Source organism: Pollachius pollachius, assembly GCF_949987615.1.
Source record: "Pollachius pollachius genome assembly, chromosome: 1".
In the NCBI taxonomy this organism is placed as follows: Eukaryota; Metazoa; Chordata; class Actinopteri; order Gadiformes; family Gadidae; genus Pollachius; species Pollachius pollachius.
Genome location: NC_136934.1, coordinates 13,566,873 through 13,594,798, shown reverse-complemented (window position 1 = coordinate 13,594,798; position 27,926 = coordinate 13,566,873). Strand labels below are relative to the sequence as shown.

Below are 27,926 nucleotides of genomic sequence, written 5' to 3'. Positions count from 1 at the left end.
TTAATTATGAACACACATCTCTTCTATGAGCTGTTCCAGCCTAATCTCTGAACCATGTCTCCCTATCCCTTCTCTCTCTCCCCCTCGCCCCCACTCTGGTGTGTGTGTGTTTATGTGTATGCGTGTGAATGTGTGTGTTTAGGAGGATGGAGGCAAGGTGACTGACGGCAGCCTGCTGGGTGATGCCAACGGCCTGGAGCCTGGCCCCGGCAGAGTGAAGGATTCTGGGAAGTGGCAGAAGCCGCGCTTCTCCCGGAAAGCCCTGATGAAGTGCTGCCTGGTCAAGTGGATCATCGCCAGCACACAGCCTCAGGACAAAGGTGAGAGGTCACGTCACGCGTGTGTGTGTGTGTGTGGGGGTGGGGGGGTGGGTGTGTGGACATGTGTGTGTGTAGGTGGTGTCAAATGCCGCAGGCTCACTTGGGGGCGAGTGGGCTACAAGTCGGACTAACTGCATTGGGATCGATAAGCCGATCGACTTTTCGCGCCTTGTATCAGTAGAGCTGTCCTGAGTCCATCTGCTATGGGTCAGGACCCACTCCTGAGGCTCACCCCTGGGGGATCATTAACATCTTTCCACTCATTTATCCCATACATCAGAGCACTGCTAGTGGGCTGTTTAATATGCAAACGTATATAGATCTTAGATACCCCAGTGCATAACGCTCATTCTCTCTCTTTCTCTCTCCCTCTCTCTCTCCCTCCTCATTATGTGGTACTCTCTCGCTCTCTTGCTTTTTCTCTCTCTCTCTCTTTCTCTCTCTCTCTCTCTCTCTCTTTCTTTCTCTCTCGCTCTCTCCCTCTTTCATACATGTGGTTCTCTCTCCCTCTTCTCCCTCTTTCTCCCTCCCTCACGTAGTTCTTTCTCTGATATTTGTCTCTCTCTCTCTTTCTTTATCCCTTTCTCTCTCTCTCCCTCACGTGGTTCTATGTCTCTCGCTCTTTCTCTCTCTCTTGCATACTCATGTCGTCGCTTATTCTATTATTGTCTCTGTCGAAGTATCTCCCTCTGTATCACTTTCTCTTCATTGCCTTTGGTTGTTTAGCTCTATCTTTCTCACTAATACACACAAACGCACTCATACACATACACACTCAAGCACACATACACATACACACTCACGCGCTCATACACACACATACTCACGCCCACATACATACACACACACTGAAACAGAGGCAAACTGAAACAGAGGCAAACAGAAAAACTCACACTAGACACACACATGGACTAGCACGTACAAGCATGCACACACGCACACAAACTAACACACAGATACTGAAACAAAGGCACACAGAAACACTCACACAGTTGTTTTAAGGTCCTAAGGCATGAAAATGTCACTTTATGAGGTTTTCTAACATTAATATGAGTCCCCCATCTGGTCCCCCAGTAGCTAGAAATGGCGTTAGGTGTAAAACGAGCACTAGCTATCCTGCTCCGCCTTTGAAAAGACAAAGCTCAGACGCGACGTTTTGGAATTTTTCCCCGTATGTCGTCATATGGGGACATGTTACCTCCCCTTTCTCTGCTTTACCCAATGAGCTACGACCGTGCGAGCAGCACATGTGTGCAATTGTTGTACACTTCTTTGTTATTTGGATAACCGTTCTTCTGTTGGTGTTATGGCCGGGTTCTCTGACGACTCTGGTATTTCCACAATGAGACTTGTAGTGGGGGTTATCTCAGCCATGGTTGAGAAGGAATTGGGGGCAAAGGAACTTTGGGTTTGACTCCCTAAAGTACATGAACCGCGACATGGAGGAGAAAGGGATTGGCCGCAATTGTCCCCTGCTGGAGCCCCGCTACCGACTGCGGTGGTGCCTCACGGCGGTGGTGCCTCGGTAGCGGGCAGCGGGCAGCGGGCAGCAGGCAGCGCCGTGGCGGTGGTGCCCCGTGGCAGCGGGCAGCAGGCAGCGGGGCTCCGGCGGGAAACAAACGCGGAAAACAATAACAGGCAATAATCCCTTTCTCCTCCATGTCACGGTTCAGTCTACTTCAGATTGATGTGGAAGTGGAAGAACCAGAGACGTCAGAGAACCCGACGCAGTCGTTTGAGATTCATAATATTGTCTGGGCACCACTGCCCCGCGGCGGTCGTTTGAGATTCATAATGTCGTCTGGAGGCGCACACAGCTTTTGGCCGTGATAATATATATTATATGATATCTATCTATGTATAATATGATATTATTTAGATATAGAGCTCTAAGACTCCCGCCGGAGCACCCAGAGTGTTCTAGAATATTTACAGAACACGGCCAAAGGCTGTGTGCGCCTCGCCATTAGGTACATCCACTGTAAACACGAGTGCATGATACCGTGGCCGCAAGCTGCTCAGGGCCACACCCCCACCCTCCTCCTTGACCCGCCTCTAAAAATTGACACGTTTGTGGAAAGCTCATTGTGGGACTGGCTTGTTGTGGCTGTAATTCTGCACCATGGCTGAATTTCTTGAACGTCTTTAAATACTGTGTCCCACTTACACCTATATATAAGCATCCACAAAGTAGCATGCCATGGGACCTTTAATTCATTACCTGTTTTATCCCAAGAGTTTATTGTCCCTTGTTTCCTGTCTACTGATCTGCTTAATGAGTCTCCCTATGCCACCTAGTGGTCCAGACGGGATTGTGCAAAATTCTCTCTCTCTCTCTCTCTCTCTCTCCCTCTCTCTCTCTCTCTCCTCTCTCTCTCTCTCTCTCTCTCTCTCTCCTTTCTCTCTCTCTCTCTCACTCTCTCGCTCTCTCCCGCTTTCTCTCTATGGTAAGATTGTTGTCTGATTCTTAATGTCGAAATGTAGTTTCTCCTCTTGAGGATGCACACACACACACACAAACACTCACACACACACACACACACACACACACACACACAGCGTACTATTTTAATAGCTGCAGTGTGGTTGGGGAGGAGAGCAGATGGAACCTATGGTTGATGGGAAGACCCTTACCTAGCTAATGGCCAGTATCTATAAATAGCAGACTGGAGCAAGGTATATATAGGTGTCAGAGAAGGGGGCAAGGCCTCACTAATGGCTGAGAGGGATAGGTAGACAAAGACTAATCAACACAGGAGGAAGCTTTCTGGGAACAGCACGATAGGGAGAGAGGGAGGGAGAGAGACAGCAAAGGAGATGGTAGAGCGGAGAGAGGGGTGAGGGAGGGAGAGAGAGGGAGAGAAAGAGAGAGAGAGAACGAGAGAGAATGAGAAAATGAGAAAATGAGAGAGAATGAGAGAGAGAGATTTTGCTTTTAACAAAGCACTTTATTCACATAATGTTAGTTTTTACATTTCAGCAGTTCAACCAAAGTTCTAGTGCTTTAAGTACTAGTACGTTCAGTAAAGTAGCTTATCTAGTGAAAGCTTGTGCAAACACCAACTCCTCATCAATGACTGAACAGACAATGTCATTGAAACACCAGCGCTGTTTAAAAGCGTCCAAATCTCCAATGTGTTTAAAAAATCTAAAATCTAGCCAGAGTCTCGCTCTAATATTGACCATCCACACTGCCTTTGCCTCCTGCCCTTCCCTGTTCTCCACTCTGTTTTTTCTGCTAATGTAAATAGCCATCTTTGCCTCACCTGAAAGGAAATTAAGGAGCTGATATTTTTCTTTTTCCTCTTTTTTGTAGGCAGCTCCCATGATAAAGACCCTCTCAGTAAAAACAACATCAAAGAAACTAAAAACCAATGTTAAAAGAGAGAAGAAGCTCGTGAGCCTCTTGCACTCTGTAAAGACATGATAGATAGTCTCTCGAAGGCAACAAAATGGACAGGTGTTAGGAACAGAAGGATTAAGAACACAAATGAAAGCATTTGAGGCAACAGCACCATGAAGAATTCTCCACTGGAGGTCGGAAGTCCGTTTTTTTAGGGGGGGTTTGTATAAAGTCCTCCACTGTGGGCCGGGTCCGTTTGCTCCAAGTCTGCTGGACCACACAGTAGGGGAGCGGTTGCACAGTCTGGCCTTGTGAATGTTTTTTACACAATTAAAATACCACGTTTTTTTGTCAGCCTTGTGTATTGTCAGCCTCTCTGGATGCGTTGTAGCCAGCAGGGGGCCGGTGAGTTCCCCCAGGTCTGGGCTCAGGGAGATGTCAGGGTCTGCAGGGTTCGGTACGGCCTTTCTTTTTTCATGGTCCATGAGGAGGCTCCTGTCTCTCCCAGTGAGCCTCTGGCGCCACAGCTCCAGGAGCCTCACCGCCACCCGGACAGAGTGCAGGCCCAGGAGAGAACCCAGGGCCCGGGCATCACCCAGTGCCGGCCCCACTGCATCCACCAGCTGCTGCAGGCACAGGGTCTTGGTTTTTAGCAGTGCCACCGTCAGGCCGGGGGTGACGCTGCTGCTGATATCCAGCTTGGCCCCGTGAATCAATGGCTCTCTCAGCAACCAGTACAGAGAGTCAGACTTTGGGTACCTTCTGCAGTTAAAAAGGGCCCAAGACTTAAGAACACCCTGATAAAACAGAGGCAGGCCACTTAATTTTAAAAGTTTAGAATCAGTTAAAAACAAAGCGGCATCCAGCCCCAGGTGATCTGCATGTCTGAGAATGCAGCTAGCCACGTCTCTCCACACTAGATCGGCCGGCCCTGTGAGATATTTTTGTAAGAACTGTAGTCTGAAAGTGGCTGTCCGGCTGGCCAGGTGGACGAGGCCCTGTCCCCCCTCCTCTCTGGCTAAAAACAGCAACCCTTGTGGCACCCAGTGTAGGCCATCCCAAAAAAAATCAACCATTTTCCGCTGTAGTTGTGCTAGTAGGTTTGGAGGTGGGTCTACACAGGCTAAACGGTGCCACAGTTGAGATGCTACAAGGTTGTTTAAAACCAGTATTCTACCTTTAAAAGACATCTGAGGGAGCAGCCATTTCCACTTGGAAAGTTTCCCCTCAATTTTCTCTGTCACGCCTTCCCAGTTCTTCCGCAGTATGTGTTCCTTACCAAGGAACACCCCCAGGTACTTAAAACCATCCTTTTGCCAAATCAGGCTCTGGGGAAGAACCGGGAGACCATCGCGCCACTCACCGACAGCGAGGGCGCTTAAAACAATGCCACTATTAAAACCCGGTAAAAGCTAACCCTGTAAATTGTTTCGTAAACTGTTAAGGAGGGGTTCCAGGGAGAGTGTGTAGAGCATGCCGGACAGAGCACAGCCCTGCCTGACGCCCTTACACACCCTGAATGGAGCACACAGACCGCCGTTAAATTTCAGCACACTCTCAACATCGCTGTACAGCACCTTGATCTTGGCTATGAAACCAGGGCTGAACCCGAATTTCTCCATAACTTTCCAGAGGAAGTTGTGTTCAACGCGGTCAAATGCCTTTTCCTGGTCTAGAGAAACCAGACCAGTGCCATACCCCAATGAGCCGGAGATGTCCAAAACATCCCGAATGAGGTGGACATTGTCCACCATGGACCTGCCGGGCACACAGTAGGTCTGGTCCCGGTGGATGAGATGCTCCATAGCTACCCCCAGCCTGGAGGCAAAGAGTTTGGACAGAAGCTTGTAATCCACACACAGTAGTGACACAGGGCGCCAGTTTTTAATGTCCTGCAGGTTACCTTTTTTTGGGAGCAGCGTGATTACAGCTCTCCTGCAAGATGTGGGCATTAAACCAGCGGCCAGACTTTCATTAAACACATCCAACAGATCTTTAGCAAAAATATCCGGTGCAAAACCCCTCCACCTGAGCTTCCTGCTCCTCATACTCACTGCTGTACAGTGATGAGTAAAATTGAACAGCTCGCCTTCGTATCTGGCTGGGTTCTGTTAGTGTTTGCCCTGTGTCTGCTAAAAGTGAGTGGACTACCCACCTCTGCCCGCTCCTCTTCTCCAGGCCGAAAAAGTAACCAGTGGGAGCATCCATCTCCGCACTGGCTTGAAACCGGGACCTGACCAGTGCACCCTGTACTTTAACATCCAACAGGTCGGCTAATGCTAGCTTTTTGATCTTGAGGATTTCAATATATCCTCGATCTGCTGTGGACTCACTCAATCTTTCTAGTTCCACTATATCAATCTCCAGGTCCTTCATAGATCTGGTGATGTCTCTGGTGACGTTGAGGGTGTGCTGTTGGCATAAAAGTTTAATCTGAGTCTTACCATGGTCCCACCACTGCCTAATACTGCTAAAGTCACCCTTCCTCTGTCTAAAAGCATCCCAGAAATACATAACTACCTCCTTAAAGTGTTTATCAAATGCCAAGACTGAATTAAAATGCCAATAAGCGCTTTTAGGTGAAATATTCTGAATAAAAACATTGCACAAAACTAAAGAATGATCACTAAAACCAGAAGGGACAATGCTGCACATTTTAAAAATATTAAAATGATGCTTAAAACAATAAATGCGGTCCAGCCTAGCTGAGGAGATCCTACTCTCTCTGAGGTGGGACCAGGTGTACTGACGGCAGTCCGCATGCGTCCTCCTCCACACGTCCACTAGGCCATGAGAGTAGACCAGCTGCCTCAGAGCATGTTGGGAAACTGGATGCGGCTCTGCATGGTTGCGATCTAACGCCGCATTTTCCGTACAATTAAAATCCCCACCCAAGAATAAATAATCCTCAGAGTTGCAACTATTTAATTCATCTGCTATTTTTTCTAAAAACAGCTTCCTCTCTGTACCATTGGTTGGGGCGTAAACATTTATATAAACCACATTAAATCGTTCAAACCGAGCTTTAATTAAAAGCAACCTCCCCATGACGACATGCTCGACCTCCATGGAAACTGGAGAGAAACTCTTAGAGAAAAGGAAGCCCACTCCTCCACTGAGGCTAGTGTTGTGGCTCAGGACTACATCTCCTTCCCATTCCCTTCTCCAGTCTACCTCATTTTGAGCGCAACTATGGGTCTCTTGTAAAAAGAGGACATCGATTTGTTTTGTTTTAGAAGTCTCATAAATGAGTGCCCTTTTTTTTGTCTCCCTTGCTCCATTGACATTGAGACTTCCCATGCTAAAAAGCTCAGTCATGAGTGGGGTATTTAAAACGAAATAAAAAAATAAAAGTAGTGGAACCATTAGCTTAGTTAAAACACACAGAGTTTCTACGCTCATTGCTGTTCATCTGCCTTCTTACTTTCAGCACCAGTTTCCTGAGTCTGTACATTTATTGGTCTGTAATGCCAGATTCAATTCTGTTGTTAGCGTAAAATCTGGCAGAAACATAAAATGCTGAAATATCTGGGAAATATTCCTCAAGCTTGACTCCTTTTACGTTTTTGGTGTCCTGAAGAAAGGACTTAATTTTCTCCGGTGAATATATTTTCTTTTGCTGACTGCAACTTAGCTTTTCTATGTGCACGATGTCACTATCATCTGAGAGACTTTCCTCTCCACTGTCACTGTCTGTCTGTGCAGTCTGTTTTTTCCCAGTCTGCCTGTCTTTCCCCAACTTGCTTGCCTTTGAATCGCTGCTTTTGTTTTTAGCCTTCCCTTTGCGTTTTGTTGCAGGCTTTGGCCTTCCTTCTACTGCTTCCTCCTCCACCATCATCTCCTCTTCTTCTATCCGTTCCACCCATGAGCTGCCCTCTTCTTGCCCCTGCATCCCACTGGCTTCACCTGCCTCACCTTCTACCGTTTCCCCAGATTCAGCTGGTTTACCCAGTGATTCGCTGTTATCACCCACCACTTTCATATTTTCCTCCCCACCACTTCCTCCTATTGTCTCTATAGTTTTCTCACTCATCCCATTTTCTCCCACCTTTTTGTGTTTTTCACTTAGTTTTTCCCCACTGACCTCACTCTCGCCCACTTCAAACTCGGTTTACCCTGTGCCTTGCTGATCTCACTCACCTCTTCCACATTCTTCTCCCTACCACTTCTTATTGTCTCTATATTTTCCTCACCCATCCCCTTTACTTCCATTTTTTTGTATTTTTTTGTTAGTTTTTCCACACTCACCTCACTCTCACCCACCTCCACCTCACCAATGTGCACTCCTACACCGTCCTCAGTGTCGCACACGGCAGTCCTGCTGACTGTCGTGCGCGGTGCGGCGATCGGCCCCCCGAAAACCGCACTCGGCCCCGCAACTGCAACTCCCTCCGTTGGCGTAACCGCAGCAGCGGAACCGAGCTCCGCAGAGATCCCCCCCCGCCCCGCTCCAACCGGCGGAGCGGCGGAGGTCGCCCCTTCCCCCCCCGGGCCAGGCGGAGCCGGCTCCCCACGCCCCGGACAGGCCCTCACGGTGTGTCCCTCCACACCACAACCAAAGCATTTCATTACCGACGAGGAAGCGAAGATCACGTAGTCATAATCATCTACTTTAACATGAAAGCGGAGGTTGAGCTCCGCATTCCGTATAAGTATCATATACAGTGGGGCAAAAAAGTATTTAGTCAGCCACCAATTGTGCAAGTTCTCCCACTTAAAAAGACGAGAGAGGCCTGTAATTTTCATCATAGGTAAACCTCAGCTATGAGAGACAAAATGAAAAAAAAAATCCAGAAAATCACATTGTCTGATTTTTTAAGAATTTATTTGCAAATTATGGTGGAAAATAAGTATTTGGTCACCTACAAACCAGCAAGATTTCTGGCTGTCACAAACCTGTAACTTCTTCTTTAAGAGGCTCCTCTGTCCTCCACTTGTTACCTGTATTAATGGCACCTGTTTGAACTCCTTATCAGTATAAAAGACACCTGTCCACAACCTCAAACAGTCACACTCCAAACTCCACTATGGCCAAGACCAAAGAGCTGTCAAAGGACACCAGAAACACAATTGTAGACCTGCACCAGGCTGGGAAGTCTGAATCTGCAATAGGTAAGAAGCTTGGTGTGAAGAAATCAACTGTGGGAGCAATTATTAGGAAATGGAATACATACAAGACCACTGATAATCTCCCTCGATCTGGGGCTCCACGCAAGATCTCAACCTGTGGGGTCAAAATGATCACAAGAACGGTGAACAAAAATCCCAGAACCACACGGGGGACCTAGTGAATGACCTCCAGAGAGCTGGGACCAAAGTAACAAAGGCTACCATCACTAACACACTACGCCGCCAGGGACTCAAATCCTGCAGTGCCAGACGTGTCCCCCTGCTAAAGCCAGTGCATGTCCGGGCCCGTTTGAAGTTTGCTAGAGAGCATTTGGATGATCCAGAACAGGATTGGGAGAATGTCATATGGTCAGATGAAACCAAAATAGAACTTTTTGGTAAAAACTCAACTCCTCGTGTTATACCATACCTACAGTGAAGCATGGGGGTGGAAACATCATGCTTTGGGGCTGTTTTTCTGCCAAGGGACCAGGACGTCTGATCCGTGTGACGGAAAGAATGAATGGGGCCATGTATCGTGAGATTTTGAGTGAAAACCTCCTTCCATCAGCAAGGGCACTGAAGATGAAACGTGGCTGGGTCTTTCAGCATGACAATGACCCCAAACACACCGCCCGGGCAACGAAGGAGTGGCTTCGTAAGAAGCATTTCAAGGTCCTGGAGTGGCCTAGCCAGTCTCCAGATCTCAACCTCATAGAAAATCTTTGGAGGGAGTTGAAAGTCTGTGTTGCCCAGCGAAGGCCCAAAAACATCACTGCTCTAGAGGAGATCTGCATGGAGGAATGGGCCAAAATACCAGCAGCAGTGTGTGAAAACCTTGTAAAGACTTACAGAAAACGTTTGACCTCTGTCATTGCCAACAAAGGGCATGTAACAAAGTATTGAGATGACCTTTTGTTATTGACCAAATACTTATTTTCCACCATAATTTGCAAATAAATTCTTTAAAAATCAGACAATGCGATTTTCTAGATTTTTTTTTTTCATTTTGTCTCTCATAGCTGAGGTATACCTATGATGAAAATAACAGGCCTCTCTCATCTTTTTAAGTGGGAGAACTTGCACAATTGGTGGCTGACTAAATACTTTTTTGCACCACTGTATATGTGTCTCCGGTGAGACACAACGTGTTTCATGTTCAGTTTCGAGACTTAAACCCTGACAGGATCTTTTTCATCGGTGAGACGATTTTTCCATGCCTGGATAGCTCTCTACTGAGAAATTCGTCAGTAATAAAAGGAGGGACATTGGACAAGGTTATTTTTGTTGCCGGCTGCGTCAACGTTAGCACCTGCACAAACATTCCATTCGCCGTGAGACCCGTCTCGACGACGCGGTTCACCTTCTCCACCTGGTCCAGGAAGAGGACTACGGCACTATTCATCCGAGCGGCTGATTTCACGCTGCCATGCCCGACTACCTCTCCCACAGCCAGCCCGATGTCCTCCACGCTACACGGGAAACCGGCACCAACTTTGATGCTATGTTTCCTCGTGAGCTGAGCGAACTCGCCATTTACCATGGCGTCCACACAAGACGCCGACCGGTGATTACGCCGGTCGGCACAACCCCACGCACAAAACCCCAAACTCCCCAGAAAATGACTGTCAATAAAGTAACTATCACCAGTGCACTCTCGTTAAATTACAAACAAATGGAGTAAAGAGAATGTTATGGGAGTAAAGAGACTGGGGGAGAGTGGGATGAGGAGAGAACATAAAGATAGAGAGAGAACAGAATGAGAGGGAGAGAGAGAGAACAGAATGAGAGGGAGAGAGAGAGAGAGAGAGAGAAAGAGAACAGATTGAGATAGAGAAAGAGAGTGAGAACATAGAATGTAATGGGGAGTACAAGATATATAGAGGGAGACTTAGGGAGGAAGGGAGAGATGGGAGTACAGAGAGAGGCTAATAGCTGACGGGATGTGAGCTTCCAAGGGTTTGAGCGAAAACTAAGATTGATGGTCAGGGATACTAGGAGGTAGAAGTTATTTGGAAGAAGGAAAAGGGGGCGGAGAATCTGATGTATGAGAATGCTGAGTGATCAGATTGGCCTATAAACTGGACTGCTATGAAGGATAGTCGAGATCAAACAAACCCAATGCTATAGTACAAGCAATGCCAAAAATAATATACTGTACAAAAACTCTCCACTCTCAAAGAAAATATCACATATAAAGAGAGTGATACACTCTCTTTATATGTCCAATACACTGGATGTTTTAATTATCGAAGAACCTTAGAATGACCATGCAAGGAACAAATACAAGAATGAACATCCCATATGTTGGGATAAAATGGTTGTCCGAGGAGTAGGTGAAGTCTTTGAAAGGATCAGCAGAGCAGAGAGGGACAGTTGTCTGAACCAATCCACTGTGAATCGCCCTGAGTCACTTCATCACCGGACTGACCCCTGTGACCGGTACTCTTGTGAGGGCGGGAGAAGGGTAACTATTTTCATCTCGGTGGCGTCGGGTACTATACTGTCCCGGTGACCATGGGACTTGTGGCTGGCCCCAGAGCGGACACCGGAGCAGGGTCTCCGGGTGGGCGGGTGGTGTGGTGGGATGGTGGTTTACTGGGACTCTCCATAACCTATTGGAGGGTTGTATGACCCTCCCATCTTGGTGTGGTCTCGTTCCATCGCCACACCAAGAGCAGGGAGGGTTGTACCGGTTGGACCTCGCCTCCTCGTGTAAAACTGGTACACCGGGCAGGGGGAAGAGCGGTGTTGTGCCGACGTACCTTCTCACAGGAACTAGAACCCTCAACCTTCAACGGGTCCAACTGGAACGGGTGTATTCATTATATGTATTTGGGACTGTTTCCTTTTTCTCGTCGAGTCAAAACGGACCTCTCGTCATTGGACTCAATTCTTTCCTCCTCCTCTCTTCGCAAAATGCAATTTTTTTTTATATAAATGTTATAGTTGTGAACGTGCTGCCGCGTCTTGTTGTGTCCCCTCTGCCGCTGGTTGCCTGGTAACGGGGGAGGGGAGAAGATCATGAGGCTCCTCCGATGCCTCTTCAGCTTCATCACTGGGACCCCCGTGCCAGGTACTCTATGACCGGGGTGCATTCCTCACTCTGCCTCTTGTTCAGGGGCAGACGTGGAATGAACCTTGTACGTTGTTAAGTATGTCTGTTACGCTTACCTTATCTATACTCCTCTTTTGTAATTGTAATACAGATTATAGAGCGCTTATATTTGGTAGAATATGTGTTGGCTTCTATATATATCGTCATACTGATTAGTAATGTTGCTTTGTTTAAGCAATGCCTTGGGTCAATATTAGCTTTGTGTTTATAATTTGGCTGTCTTTACTCAACAAGCACGGCGCCTTTCCGTTGAGCAATTACTATGTGTCAGCCCTATCCCAGATTCTGTTGCTGTGTTTCTGAACACAGTTCTATCATACCCCCACTGGCTGAATCAGCACAGGCTCTCTCTCTCTCTCTCTCTCTCTCTCTCTCTCTCTCTCTCTCTCTCTCGCTCTCTCTCTCCCATTTTCCTTTATTGTTTCCGTTGAGTAATCCTGTAGTTCTGCCGCTGGCCCTGCTCTCCACACCCGTTCTGTCTGGCCGCCCCTGCTGTTGTTTTCAGCTCAGAATGTCCTGTGTTTAGTGAACCAGCAGAACGGGGAGGAGGTCGCTGCAGACCGCTGTAGGTGTGCATGTTCTCGTTAGAGCGCCAATGACCTCATGATGAACGCTCACTCCATGTGAAGACATGGCCGATGTGCACAGCACTGGCTCTCAGTCATAAGTTGCTGGCCAGGTCAGCTCATATAACCTTAACCTGAGAGAGAGAGAGAGAGAGAGAGAGAGAGAGAGAGAGAGAGAGAGAATGAGAAAATGAGAGCGAATGAGAGAGAGAGAGAGAGAGAGAGAGAGAGAGAGAGAGAGAGAGAGAGAGAGGATTGGACAGGTGGATGGATGGATGTTATGATTTATGTCAGGAAAGGTTATGCTTGGCTGTAGTTGTAATAGATTGATGATGTTGAGGATGAGAAGGGGGAGAAGGGAGAGAGTGTGGAGGGGGAAATGGGAGAGGATGAGGGCGGGCAGAAGGTAGAAGGAAAATTAAGAGGGTTAGAAGGGAGATGTGAAGAGGGGTAGAAGTGAGATAATAAGGGGGAGACGGGAGAGGAAGAGGAGGGGAAGACGGGAGAGGGTGAGGAAGGGGGGAATGGAGAGGGTGAGGAGGGGAAGAAGTGAGAGGATAAGGGGGGAGAGAAGGGAGCGGAGGAGGGGGTGATGATAAGGGGGGGAGAAGGGACAAGAGGAGGGGGGAGAGGATAAGGGGGGGGGGAAGGGAGAGGATGAGGATTGGGAGAAGGCCAAGGGGGGGACAGGTGAGGATGAGCAGGGGAGGACAGGAGAGGATGAGGAGGGGAGAAGGGAGAGGATGAGGAAGGTAGAAGGCCAAGGGTGAGAAGGGGGAGACAGGTGACGATGAGGAGGGGAAGTGTGAGAGGGTGAGGAGGGGGAGAAGGGAAAGGATGAGGAGGGGAGAAGGGAGAGGATGAAGAGGGGAGAAGGGAGAGGATGAAGAGGGGAGAAGGGAGAGGATGAGGGGGGGAGAAGGGAGAGGATGAGGGGGGGAGAAGGGAGATGATGAGGAGGGGAGAAGGGAGAGGATGAGGAGGGGAGAAGGGAAAGGATGAGGGGGGGAGAAGGGAGAGGATGAGGGGGGAGAAGGGAGAGGATGAGGAGGGGAGAAGGGAGAGGATGAGGGGGGGAGAAGGGAGAGGATGAGGGGGGGAGAAGGGAGAGGATGAGGGGGGGAGAAGGGAGAGGATGAGGGGGGGAGAAGGGAGAGGATGAGGAGGGGAGAAGGGAGAAGATGAGGGGGGGAAGAAGGGAGATGATGAGGGAGGGAGAAGGGAAAGGATGAGGGGGGGAGAAGGGAGAGGATGAGGAGGGGAGAAGGGAGAAGATGAGGGGGGGAAGAAGGGAGATGATGAGGGAGGGAGAAGGGAAAGGATGAGGAGGGGAGAAGGGAGAGGATGAGGAGGGGAGAAGGGAGATGATGAGGAGGGAGAAGGGAGAGGATGAGGAGGGGAGAAGGGAGAAGGAGATTGAGTTGGTGGGGAAGGGGGAGGAGGGGGAGAATAGGTAGGATGTTGAGTCTGAAGACGCGAGAGAAGTATGTGTGGTGGGAGGCTAAGAAGGGGTGGAGGAGACGATGGGAGGACAGCGGGGTAATAAAGGAGAGGTTCCAATAACCCTTGGTAAAGTCATTCCTCTACACCTCCCGTAGCATGCCCTACAACTCATTGAAAGGGCTTCCGGTCGGCCGTCTAACTGTATTTGGAAAAGTTATCATCTCCCTGTCATCTGCAGCCCCTTGTCTGACCTTGATCCAATCCCAGAGGCATTAAAAACACATCAGTGTCATAAAGGGTGAAGTCAGTTTGACGGACAGGTTGCAGTTTATATACTAGTTCCCTATTGCTCTTGTGCCTCAGGGAGAACTTAAACTCCAGTAGACCGTAGATGATGCATATTTAATGCTGCAGATTTATTGTGACCGGTTTAATCCATTTGTACGTTTTTGCAGTCAACTGCACCCCCGGGAAAAGCTAACTCTGTTGCGGCAGGAAATCACACCTTGTCTTCCCAGTGACTCAGAGTCCTTATATATACAAAGGCCATTAAGGATCTCTGGTGTCCTTTGAGCCTGATTTCATGTAGTGCAGTGCCCCCCATTGGGTGGAAGAGGGATGTAGGTAGTTATCGCTCATATTTATGTGTCTGCGGTTAGTAACGAAGATGTCTTATTGAGGTCTGAATATGATCTTCTCTTTCAAGCTTATTAACCAAAAGTTGTGAGAATGCAAACACGTTTCCCAGAGCTTGATGATGTTTTTTTTAACTCAGCCAAAGGAATCTCTGCATGGTCGATATACAGGGAATTATAATGTCTATGCTGATGGTGCAGTGACATGTTTAGGTAGAAAACTGACCTAATCAATTTTATGAGATGCATCTACTGTGTTAGTTCAAGTTTCAATGTGGAGAGTTGTTGGCTGAGAGGAGTATGAGGTGGGATTGAGAGATGAAGGAAGATATGACGGATGTTTCATGTTAAAGGTCGTGTCTTGATCTTTATTTTATTGCTTCATCTCTCTCACGCACACACACACAAACACACACACACACACACACACACACACACACACACACCCACTCACACTCACATTCACACTCACATTCACACACACACTCACACTCACACACACACTCACACTCACACTCACACACGCACACACACACACACACACACTCACACACACACAGCCTGTAGCCCACCGTGACTGAATGCCCCAAACAGACTTTTAAATGTGGTCTCTGACACCCACATGCACACACGCACACACCGACACCACGCACAGATTGAAGGTCTCTGGTCACCTTTTCATATCAGTGTCAGTTGGCCATCTCGATTGGAGAGAGAAACGTTTAGAATTGACTCAGCTATAATTTTCCTGTATGCCCCTCCGATAGAGCAAGGATCACTTAATATCAGTTATCACTGATAAAACCTTGAAAAATAACCTCCCATCTGGCCTTGCTGATTCATTCTGCCTTTTAAAGTTTCTCTGTTTTCATCTGGTCTACGCTGGAGCGACATCAGTGGAGTGTCAGACCTTATTTAGTGCTGTTGGCTGCATTAAATATGGGAGCCGTCATTGCTGCCGTCTCTATGGAGGCAAGGAGACGATTCTCCCGGCCCAGCTGTCTCTCTCCCTGCGGCACCAGCTCGGCCCGGTACCATCGCTCAGGTAGGACCTCGCAGACACCTGTTGAATGTTGTTTTACTGGGTTGACGTCCTGCCAAGGGAATTCAATTGTTCTGCGGTATCAGTGGTGTGCTCAGTCTTTCAGCAAGTTGGTATCGCTCTCTCTCTCTCGCGCTCTCACTCAATGGCTCTCACTCTGTCTCACTCTCTCTCTCTCTCTCTCTCTTTCTCTCTCGCTTACTCATGGTCAATTTTCTACTTTCTTTCTCTCTCTCTTGCTCTCTCTTGCTCACTCTATGCCCCTCTTTCCTGTTCTTTCTCTCTCTCTCTCCCCCTTCTTCCTTTCTCACTCATTGCCTGAAGCTCTGTGTTGAACCAATAGTAAGATTTGAATATGTTGGCAACATCCAGATGGAATTAAGCATTTTAAGTGACTTTGATCTGAGTCTTCTCTGTCTCCTGCAGTGTCGATCATGTAAATCCCTCCCCCTCCCTTACATCCCTCCTCCCCTTTCTACCTGACTGCTGTGTCAGCAGGCGGTGCCAAGCTATCCTTTTAAAAACCTGTTAGCCTCTTAATGGCCTGCCCACAAACCTCAACACACACACACACACACACAAACACACACACACACACGCACACACACACACACAAACACACACACACACACATGCATATGCATACAAAAGCATAGGCACAAACACACGCCGCACAAAAGCATACACACAACAAAAACGTTGCATACAATCCCATTCACACACACACACACACACACAAACACACACACACATACACACACACACACACACACACACACACACACACACACACACACACACACACACACCACATGATCCAGGTCACTGGAAGGCGGCTAGATTGTAGCAGTGATCTTGGAGGTTGACCCTAAACAGCCGTCAGCCCTCTGTGATGAGAAGCAGCAGAGCGGGACCACACTGGGCCCCAGGAGAGGGGGCTGCCCTGCAGAGCCGGGTGCTGATCTCGGGCAAGAGGGAGGCGCTAACCCCCCCACCACACAGCCATCGATCGTATCGCAACCCCCCATCCGACTCCCGACCCGAACGAAGACCATGCATTAGCAGACACGCACACACACACACACACACACTCACACGTACGCACACTTTTAGAGGGGAAAAGGTACAAATAGATGAAAGGGACTTGTGGAGGATGGCATGCCCCTGATATTTGATCGGTGTGTGTGTGCGCTGCATAGTATGTGTGTGTGTGTGTGTGTGTGTGTGTTTGAGTGCTGCATAGTTTGTGCCTCTGTGTCTGTGTGTGTGTATCACTGTGTTTATGTTGAGGTGCACACGTGTGTGTGAGTACCCACACACACACGCACACACACACACACACACACACTCACACACACTCCCTCTTCTGTGCCACTGTGGGATGAATGTAACCTCAGCTCTCCTCCCAAAACTCTGCAGTGGGAAGGGAGGAGAGAGAGAGGAGAGGGGAGGAGATATGGGAGAGCAGCGAGAGGCATGTGGGCGTGCAAGGAACGGAAGAATGGAGAGAGAAAGTGAGGGAGGCCAGAAGGGTCACATGAGGAGGAGGGGAGCAGGTCTGTGGTCAACCAGAGTGATGAAATAACAGTCGAGAAGGAGGAGAAGATGGTAGGCTGTGGGCGGCCAGGCCAATCCAGAGGAGAGCGGGAGAAGGGGCGATGAGTGGACAAGACCAGGGAGAGAGAGAGAAAGAGAGAGAGAGAGAGAGAGAGAGAGAGAGAGAGAGAGAGAGAGAGAGAGAGAGAGAGAGACAGAGAGAGAGAGAGAGACAGAGAGAGAGACTGAGAGACAGAGAGAGTCAGAGGGAGAGAAAGGGAGAGACAGAGTGAGAGAGCGACAGAGAGTAAGAGAGAAAGAGACAGATAGAGAGAGAGGGAGACACTAGAAAGAGAAAACAGTAGAGTAACAGTAGAGAAAAAAGGAGTTTGATGGTGGCCTGGTGTCATCACAGACCAAACCCAATCCCGTAACAGTTGGTTTGAGTGTCGGCGAGACGAGGGAGGGAGAAGGAGTTCTTCAGGAGCCGGAACAGACAGAAAAAAAGACAGAGGCTGTGGGGGAGACGTGTGGACAGAGAGGAGTGTTTTAAAGTATGTGCGGGGGAGGAGGCTGCGGGAGGAGCTGTTCCCCAGGGCGCCTCTCACTTTCTTAGGATATCCCTCCCAGGACGCTGGCTGGGCTCTTCCCTGGCTCCATACCCCATTCCTCCCTGGACCCTGCTGGACCTGACCGGAGTATCTGAGCGGATAGAGACTAAGACAATTCTGGGAACACCCCCATCAAGCCCATCACATGCTTGGAACTTTGCTCCCAACCAGGAGGGATCCGAATGGCCCATAGGCAGGAAAACCCTGACGACTGTCACTTTCTGAGGTTGTTTTCCCGGGTCTGATCCGGAAAGGCAGTCCACTTTTAAATAGTAGTCCTTCAGGCTGGGGGAAAAATGAGCAGCAGCACCCAACACGAGAGGAGCAGACGGGCTCCCAACTGAGGGATTTATTGATTGTTCTGAGTACTGATGGACTGGACTTAAATACAGGCGTTTTTTTCATCGGAATATAGTTCAGTGAATTTCCTATTTTATTTACTGGGAGTTCTGCGTTAGTGATAATCTCACAGACAGATATACAGGTCTGTTTACCTCCAAGTATGCTGCATTTGGCCCGTGTGCCGTGTTGAATAAATAGTTATTTACGGACCCTAGCAAAGCTTTAAACAAATGGATTAATGTGGCTCTTACATGCGTTTGTTATTAATAATTCATAAACTAATGCTCTTGAATGGCAAGGATGATAAAAATTGGGATATGTGGTGTGTTTATGCCAATTCTGCGTTTAAAAGCTAAGATGTTACTTTACGTCTCCATAATTATCGATCAGACAGAAATTTGATGTCGATCTAGACACACCACACAGATTGAATTTTTTTTTTTTTTTCCATCAACGTTATTTCAAAGCTCAAAATGTAAGTGTTGAGTGTGGTTTGGGCGAATAGGCCACGGTTATACTATTAATAGACATAGTGCTTGTGAGAGAGTGGCAGACTTTATATCTTTACGGGGAGAACGGCTGCAGCCATATCTAGAATGAACTCCTTAATCCTCCTTTAGTGCATGAAAAATAAACGAACCCTGACGCAACATCACGTTCCCCCATGCTTCCAGAGAGCCATATATGTCGGCCTTCACATATTTTCCATGTCATCATCATTGTTGACGTTAAACCAAACATCATCCAACGCTGTCTTTTTTCTTTTTTTTTTCTTTACTCATGCTGTGGCAATGGCTTGGGCCTGGATACAAACCCAACACCCAGACGGACTAGCCTCTACTACAAGCTAACCTTTGGTTAAAAAACTGTGCTGATTAGCCAGGCCGCCGGCCTAGGCTAGTGTATACCCTTCTATTTTAGGGCCCGGCGGGGGCCTTTTGCGTGCTCCCTTGGTTGGCCCCTGAGTGGGCGTTTACCCCCGCCTAGTCGCAGTCATGGGGATCCAGGGCATGGAGTTGTTTGCCATCGGCGTAGTCATCATCCTGTTTATGGCGGTGCTCAAGCAGTTCGGGATCCTGGAGCCCATGTCTTCCTTTGAAGGTAAGGGTCACCTGGGCGCCCCCCCCCCCCCCCCCCCCCCCCCATATAGCAGCTACTTTGGGAGTTTCTATCGGGGCATGTCAAGTAGTGCTAGCACAAAGGCAACTTATCTTCTATTGAAGGATTTTATTCTGACATGTAGATATTTGAGGTATAGATTCTCAAAATAGAGTGTATGTTGGAGGCCTGGGTGTGGGCCTGTTTAGTGTCCATGTCCGACATTTAGCCGTCCACGCCTCAGGGTTTACTTTGGGGCTTTAGGAGCAACATGCGAGAGCTCCGCTGCGACGGGGCTCTTCCCCTTTATCACGGGTTTTAGGCCCAAAGCCAGCGATTCAGAGTGCCCTTTGGTCAGCATGCCAAGGCGATCACAACACAACAGCTCCATTAGTGCTCGTCACAGGCAATGAATTCAGCGAAAACATCAATAATGGGCTTTCATAAGTCATCAATCACTTTCACTCTGTCAATTCACCGGTTCAACAGCCACATCTTTCCGTCTCTCACACATTGTTTCTTTTTTTTTCATCCAACAATCATTGCCTTGCTCTCATGGCTTGCATCCTTCCCCTGTTGTGTTGTTGTGGGATCATTCCGAGAGGCTCAGGGTTAGCATTACCCCGCATCAATTATACATGCATTATCGAACAGGCCTTCTCTGAGGCCGCCTAAAAATGGAGAATGGAGTGCTCCTCTAAGAACCTGAAGGACACTGGACCCCGCTCAGTAGCTACCAACACAGCCCCCCCTCACACATAAACACAAGCAAACACACACACACACTGCTACAACACAACATATACAGGCTGAAACACATGTTCGTAAGCACACACTCACAGGCTCGCTCAAACACACACACATACACTCACTCACATACACTCACGACACAAATACACACTTCTCTCTCTTTCTCTCACTCTCTTTTGCTCTCATTAATAATCCTTTTTGCTGTTTCTACCACTTGCTCAGGTTCCTGAGTGACCAATTAAGCAGTCCTGTTGGTTTCACTGTGTGTTCACATGTAGAAACGGGAGATCAATCTTAGCTTCAGTTGATTATAGCAGAGCAGACTCTAAAGGCATCAGCCAGTGTAAATATAGATACAACCTAAATAAAACCATGATTGACCTTTGATCTCTCCCTGGAGGTCATGGGTCATGGGCGATACAGATCAATAGCCATGTGGGATGGGAATCCATTTAACATAACACAATTTATAAATAAAACCTGTGACCCATATGGCCAACATTTATACAGCAACAGGCTGTTCATGCTGCTATTGTACATTTATATTATATATAAGATGTTGTACATATATTTATATAATACTTCTTCAATACCATATTTAATCTCCTGTAGGTTAGAGCTTCATTTTGAGTTTAATTTGTTAGAAATGACCATAGCCGTCAGCTACGAGTGAGTGAAATGTGCTGTGAGCATAACGTTCTGAGTGGAATGGGTCCGCCTCTATGTTGTCTCAATCTTGCTTCTAACCAATTCTAACCATCTTTTCCCTGATTGGTTCAGGGAATCCATCTTGCCCGTCAATCAAAGGTGCATGAATGTGTGTGTGTGTGTTTGTGTGTGTGTGTGTACGTGTGTGTGTGTGTGTGCGCGTGTTCGTGTGTCTGTCTGTGTGCTTTCGTGCATACGTGTGTGCTAGAAATCATGTGTGTATTTAAGCAGTTGCGTATTTCATATGCCTTCATGAAATCCATTTCAGTGGCCTGAAGTCAAAGTGATGTCCTTCGATTGGAGTTATTTCTATCCGTCTATGTTTACACACCAGGGATATTTTTGGGGTAAATCCAACACACTGTGATTTATTTTGGGATGGCATCGATATTCCCTGACCATGTGGCTTAACCTTGTCCATCGTGCAATATGGGGCCTTTTTGAAGACTCACACCTATCAGGTGTTCATTCTGTACTGGTTTTCAGGCAGGATAAGAGGTATTATGTGTCCTTCATAGAGTAATCAGAAGAATAGGGATTATATATTTCCATTGTTACATTGTTAATTAGTTTGATGGCTCATAATTATTTTAAGCTACAAGCCAACTTTCCAAATGCATGTGAATGGGTTTTTAACAGACCTGTTGAATCTGAAAAATGCACAGGTCAAACTAAATGTTAAGCATGGCTAAAGAATTCATGCATACATTTTCCGTATACGTAAAGACTGTATATCAGTATTCAGTATACAAAATAAATGTTTATTATCATACTTTTCGTCATATGACAGAAAGAAAGTATAGTAATATAATGCAGAACGATATCCTTTTTAATTCAGTAGAGTTCATTTCTATTTCAGCAATTTATTTGTATCTATAAGATGGCCCCCACAAATATCAGCCTAATAAGGGAGAAATCACAAAACCAAAGTGGTACGTTTTCTATTTGGATCTGTAAACATTTCAGCCCCCCTTGTGCAGGTCGTTCATCAAATCCACCAGAGGGCAGCAAAGATCAGCCGTCTGAAGGAGGGAAAGACGCCCATCTAAAGCGTAATGAGCGTTTGACAAGTGTAACAGGTCCCTAGGTGGCTCGTCACGCCACACACACCACCACGTCTTACCGCTTGATCTTTTTCCACACGCTACTAAGTGGGTGGCGGATATTTAACGTATGTGTTACAGCCCCCAGGAGATGAAGGCGAGCAATTAAAAAAAGTGGATCACGGAGCTGGCTGGGGAAAGAGGGATTCAGGACACCTGTTGACGCTTAACCACACCTTTTGATGCCTTAAAGGCAAAGGCTCCACTTTGTTTCAAATCCATCAATAGGAATTAGAGGTGGACTTCTCTTCCCATCAACCATAATCACATCGGGTGTGCTATTAACCTATACATAATTTGGTTCATTATTTTGGGTTTAATTTAGTTTATTTTAAGGTAATCAGGGCCGATGCAGGATTTCCAAGAAGGACGAAGGTTAATCAGTACAATACACATCCATGCAGGGGGAGGGTGGAGAGCAATGAGATAGTTGTAAGGTTTAGCTTATTCCGGGAGCGATGAGTTGACTTAATCACATCAGAGGAAGGCTTGCATTTGGATAAATGACAGATAGAGTGCTTGTTGCATGTTTGCCGACGGTTTCATCATTGGAAGGAGGTCAATAAACCGATTGACAGATTGTCCCAAAAATTCCCTCACACGTTGTGACCGAATTCAGGCCAGCTCTTCGCCTCATTGGAAGTATTTTTTTCTGGAACTGGATTCAACAATTGCAGACTGACTGACTGACCGACTGACAGAGGCACCGTTTGACTGACTCACTGACTGATGGGCTGACTGGCTGGGGACTGATGGACTTAGATTAGACTGAGTGATTGACTGCCTGATGGACTGGCTGACTTGCTGGCTGGCTGAGAGAGGAGCTGAGTGGCAGACTGAGTGAGATACTGACTGAATACCCGATGGAATGACTGACTGACAGACTGACTGACTGGCTGGCTGGGGGGGCTGATGGACTGCGGGAGAGTGACTGACTGCCCGATGGACTGACTTGCTGGCTGGCTGGCTGGCTGACCGGCTGGGGCGCTGACGGACTGGGAGAGTGACTGATTGACGTGTAGAGGCGCGGAGGGGAAGGCGTTAAAACGGAGGAGGAAAAGATAATCGTGAGGTGGGAGACGGAGGGTCTTCAGACTGTGGGCATTGTGTGTCTGGTCATCATGTTTCTCAAACTGATGCACCTGCTGGGCCTCATCGACATCACGGAGCACGGTGAGACAGACCCCCCGGGGGCTGGCCGGGCAGGGGCAGGGGTGAAGGAAGAAGTAATTTGAGTGGTTGTTCGAGAGGGCTTTTGGGGAAGATGGGGTGTTTTCAACCAGCTGTGGTGTATGTCTGTGATGTGCGATCTGAAGCTTATCAGAGGATGGGCAGCAGGTGGGGAAAGAGATTGAAAGATTGGTTCTAGCTACTTTGGTGTTTTTGTCATGCCTACAGTAGTGGAGTGGATTTTGCCTTTTTAGTATTCAGGGAAAAATTATTATAGGCTTGCTTTTAAGAAAAGAGTTTTGAATTGTGCTTTTGAATGGTGCCATTCCTGTAGGGACATTCACGTAAATGCTTGGATATGAATCGCTATAAAGATGGAGAAGTGTTCTGCAGTAATTTACTGAGAATAGATGAACTACAAATATTTAATCTAGCACATTAAGTCATATGCATTGACAGCTTCAATAATGTGAAACATTTTCAAGGGGAACCAAGCTATATAAGTGTGGGGCGAAATGGATACAAAAGTGGTGATACATCTGATGTTTGCAATTCAATGTTTTGTTTGTTTTTCTATATAAAGGAGTAAGACAATGTATAAACAGTACTGTGCATGCAAAGTTCATCAGTGTTAACTCGCGTGTGGTCGTCATATAAATGACTGAGTTTACTCCATTCATCTCAGAAGAGAGTATGCATACAATTCAATAATGGAATACAAATGGAGACACAACTGTTCAGCTTTACATACTTGAGATCTGAGCGAGTGCCAAAAGAGAAACGGGAATATGAAAGTAATATCTGTTTTTACTGTTCTCCTGAAACAAGAGTTCCTGAGCCAGTTCTCTGCATAGTGCGGACAATGAAGATGTTCTCTTGTGTAACCCTTGGAGCCCCGCTGGCTCTCCTTGCCTCGTGTCTCAAAATGAACACTGGAGCGGCGATCTCTCCCCGTTTAGAAAAAATAAGGATGGTCGCTCATCTTAAATGACCATTGTTGTGATTTCTGTTCGTTGCCGGCTGTATTTTATACCGACCCAGCTGGGTGCTTTCTGAGAATATTCTAACCTAACTGCAACATTTCTCACCATTTACTCTCCCTCCTCTCCCTATTCCTCTCCCTCTTTCTCCCTCTCCCTATCTCTCTCTCCCTCTCTCTCCCTCTCCCTATCTCTCTCTCCCTCTCTCCCTCTCTCTCTCTCTCTTTCTCTCTCTCTCTCTCTCTCCCTCTCTCTCTCTCTTTCTCTCTCTCTCTCTCTCTCTCTCTCTCTCTCTCCCTCTCTCTCTTCATATTTCCTTATCAACAACCCCTCTCCCTATGTGTTCTCTGTCTGAAGATGGTGAGTATGGATGCAATAGAAACATTTAAACAATGTTTTCTGGGAGGACAAAAAGTCCCTCCTCCCCTCCTTTCTTCACCCAGTGCTTTCTTTAAGTGTGTGAATTGCTTTTGGACAATTCTGCAATTTAGATTAAATTGACTATAATTGACGAAGAAAGCTAAATTTAAGAATGGGAGAAGGACATTCAGGGACATTAAGCGCTGTAAAGAAAGTACTTCCTTACCTTCTTCTTTTGTTTACTGTTTGTTAAACCTCCTGTAGCTTACCTGCTTATATCTCTATTTTCACCCCTCCCTGTTCCCACTTCTTTAAATTACGCCCCCCTGTGAGATGTCTCCTCATCCCTTCCTCAACGTTGGCCTGCATCCATGCACTCTACCACAACCTCCCTCTTTTTCTCTTGACTCCCTCTTCCTCCATCACCTACCTCTCTCCGTGTCTCTCTCTCTCTCTCTCTCTCTCTCTCTCTCTCTCTCTCTCTCTCTCTCTCTCTCTCTCTCTCGCTCTCCCTCTCTGCCTCTACCTCTCTCTCCCATAGAGAGTAGTGACAGTGACCTGGAGTTGTCCACGGTGAGACACCAGCCAGAGGGTCTTGACCAGCTGCAGGCCCAGACCAAGTTCACCAAGAAGGAGTTACAGTCTCTCTACAGGGGCTTCAAGAACGTACGTCCGCAGGCTTAAGCGGTGGGCCCATGTGGCCGTCCTAAGTGATAGGCAAAGGATTGACGGGAGAGTGCTCTCAGCGATCATCATCCCCCTTGCTCTGTTTATAGTCAGTCTACTGCTCTGGTGCTTTATTCTCTTCCTCTCTCAATTAAATTATCTCTCTCTCTCTCTCTCTCTCTCTCTCTCTCTCTCTCTCGCAGGAGTGTCCCAGCGGATTAGTGGATGAGGAAACTTTCAAGTCCATCTATTCTCAATTTTTTCCTCAAGGAGGTTAGAAAAGCTCCTCTCTTGGTCTGTCTCTCTCTCTCTCTCTCTCTCTCTCTCTCTCTCTCTCTTAGTATATTGACCTTTTCTTTCCATAATCAGTAGTATGTGTGAACTGTATTAAGGACGACATGCAAATACTGTATTTTTTCCCCCTTTCTGTTTGTTCAACCTGTAAATTAGACGCAACCACGTACGCTCACTTCCTGTTCAATGCGTTCGACAAAGACAGGAATGGCTCAATCCGCTTCGAGGACTTTGTCATCGGTCTGTCCGTGTTGCTCAGGGGTTCAGTGACGGAGAAGCTCAACTGGGCATTCAACCTTTATGATATCAACAAGGATGGCTACATCACCAAAGAGGTATACGTGGCCAGAGTGTGTGTAACCATTGGGTACAGATCTATTTTTCGACAAACAACAATTAGCAGATAAAATAAGATAGATGCTGTTCCAATAAGGAGCAGATTCTGATGAAATTTAGTTCTTGTTTCAGTGTGTATCTGTTGTAAGCCTAGATGTAGTCTTACAATTCAGACTTTGGATTCATATCTAAAGTCTTCAGTCTATTTGAACAGTGTGTGTTGCTATCGTTCACTTTGTTTTGACCAATTATGTTGCTGGAGGGGAGGGGGATCTGTAAGCGTGTAATTGGTGAACACAAGCCCAGCAAGCAGAAGTAAACTGTCTGTAGAGGTTTCAAATCAACCTCATGTTTCAGACTTGAAGTACACTTATTCAAATCCCCTTCTTCGTTCTGTAGAAATAGCCATGACAAAAAAGAAAGCAAGATTAACCCCCTTTTATTTTTCCGGTTACTGGCCCAGACTCTATGCCGGCCCGTCTGCCCCCCGAAGTTTTGCTATAACACAATAGGACTGCTGGATCCGAGATTAGTCAAGATTTAACAATCAGGTCAAGTCAAATGTATTCAAATGTCAGAGTCGATGTCTGAAGTATCAGAGCGGGCTCAAGATCACTAAAGAAACGTATAGCGTTAGATCAGTGTTAGTTTATGTTATAATAACGCAAGTGTTGTTGTTTGAGTCTTGTGACTGAGTGGATCATTGACACCAAGACATTGTTGTTCACTAGGAGATGCTGGCGATAATGAAGTCCATTTATGACATGATGGGGAGGTACACCTACCCCTGTGTACGGGACGAGGCCCCGTCCGAACATGTGGACAAGTTCTTCCAGGTTCTGTGCACCAAACACTTTTTGGGCAATGTGTTTTGCATTCATTTTCGCATTCAAATGCAACACTTATTTCTACATAAAATAAGAAAAAGATTGTCCGACTTTTGACAATATATTTGATAGTGATCCCCTTTAATCATTTACTAAAGCCGTTTTGAAAACAGAGCAGTGTTGTAAATGTCTATTGTAAAGGCCGCTTTAGTTCACCTAAGGTGATATGTAAGGATTTCAACACATAGATGGTTGTATGGGTCATAGTTGGTGGTAATCAATGGGAAATCAAAGTCTAATCCTCATTTTCAAAATCTGGCTCACAAAATATGTAGTCTAAGATTTTCGGAGAGCCACCAAAATTTAAGGTTCTCCAAAAGATGATTTCAACGGCTGAAGGAATCCTCAATGGTGACAAATGTCGTATTTGTTCTTGCTTACAGAAGATGGACAGAAACAGAGATGGGGTCGTGACCATTGAAGAGTTTATTGAGACCTGTCAGAAGGTAAGGGATCTATAAGCATGTAGTACACTTGTGGTGCTCAATAGTTTGGCTGTAAAACTTTGCCACCCAACAAGTGGTGCATAACGATTTGATTCCATTTCAGGATGAGAACATCATGAACTCCATGCAGCTCTTTGAGAATGTCATCTAGAACCCAGGGCTCCCTTCTACGTCACCAGCCTCCGTCAATGACATGTACCTGACCACACACCTTCTGATCTCCACAGAACCCCAACCCCCCCCTGTGCCCACAGGCTACAAGCTCAACCTTCCACTAAGGTTATAAGGTTAGCAAGACGTAGATAGAGAAACAGGGTGGGGAGGGGAGGGACATACAATGAACACTCAAGGGTCTCTCTCATTGCCCTTCTTTAGCTTTATCCTGCCTCTCAGAACCTGAGACAGAGTGGCCTTAATCCAGCGCCAGGGCATCTCGTGGATCAGGTTCCTCCTGGGATGTTTTGCATCTGAATCTGCTGAGTGCTAATGGGGGGAGGGGAAAAGGGAGTAGCATCTGTGAATCTATGCTACTATCTCTAGCGCAAACATTAGCAGGGAAAAACAGACAAACACACACTCATAGTTGCAATAACACAAACACCCACAACGACACACAGGGACTCACATTTAAGCACACACACAAACGCACCCACACACAATCACACACACACACACACACACACACACACACATACACACACACACACACACACAGAAACACACACACACACACACACACACACACACACACACACACACAAAAACATCACCACACCAAACAGACACTTACAAAATACACACTCCTCTTTTTAGCCATTTTTCAAGCAGTGATTAAAACAACACTACCACAGTAAACTGTCAGCATTCAAATCAGAGGGAAACAAAAAATTATTAAAGACAATTAACTTGAAGCATGTTTGTCGTATGTGATGTGAATTAGCTTGCACAAACATTTTACTATAATGTAATATATGCAACTACAACAACAAAAAAGCGCACTGTAGATACCTGCACCTTGTCCACCACTGATGGAAAGCAGGGTTTATGTATATATGTATAGATA

At 46.9% G+C, this 27,926-nt stretch overlaps 1 protein-coding gene across 2 annotated transcripts; it reads left to right on the top strand.

The window, feature by feature from the left end:
- Positions 1-157: 157 nt before the first annotated feature.
- On the top strand, positions 158-27,014 carry kcnip3b (Kv channel interacting protein 3b, calsenilin; the record flags this gene model as incomplete). 2 transcript variants are annotated; one of them, XM_079754189.1, is made up of 7 exons in its annotated part: positions 158-320; positions 24,776-24,900; positions 25,104-25,173; positions 25,351-25,529; positions 26,262-26,366; positions 26,801-26,863; positions 26,967-27,014. In XM_079754189.1, the coding sequence occupies 7 exons, from the start codon at positions 266-268 to the stop codon at positions 27,012-27,014; spliced, it is 645 nt and encodes a 214-aa protein (XP_079610315.1). The 2 variants fall into 2 exon arrangements, with proteins under 2 accessions (XP_079610315.1, XP_079610314.1); XM_079754188.1 differs by lacking the exon at positions 158-320 and adding an exon at positions 19,061-19,166.
- Between the last annotated feature and the right edge of the window lie 912 nt (positions 27,015-27,926).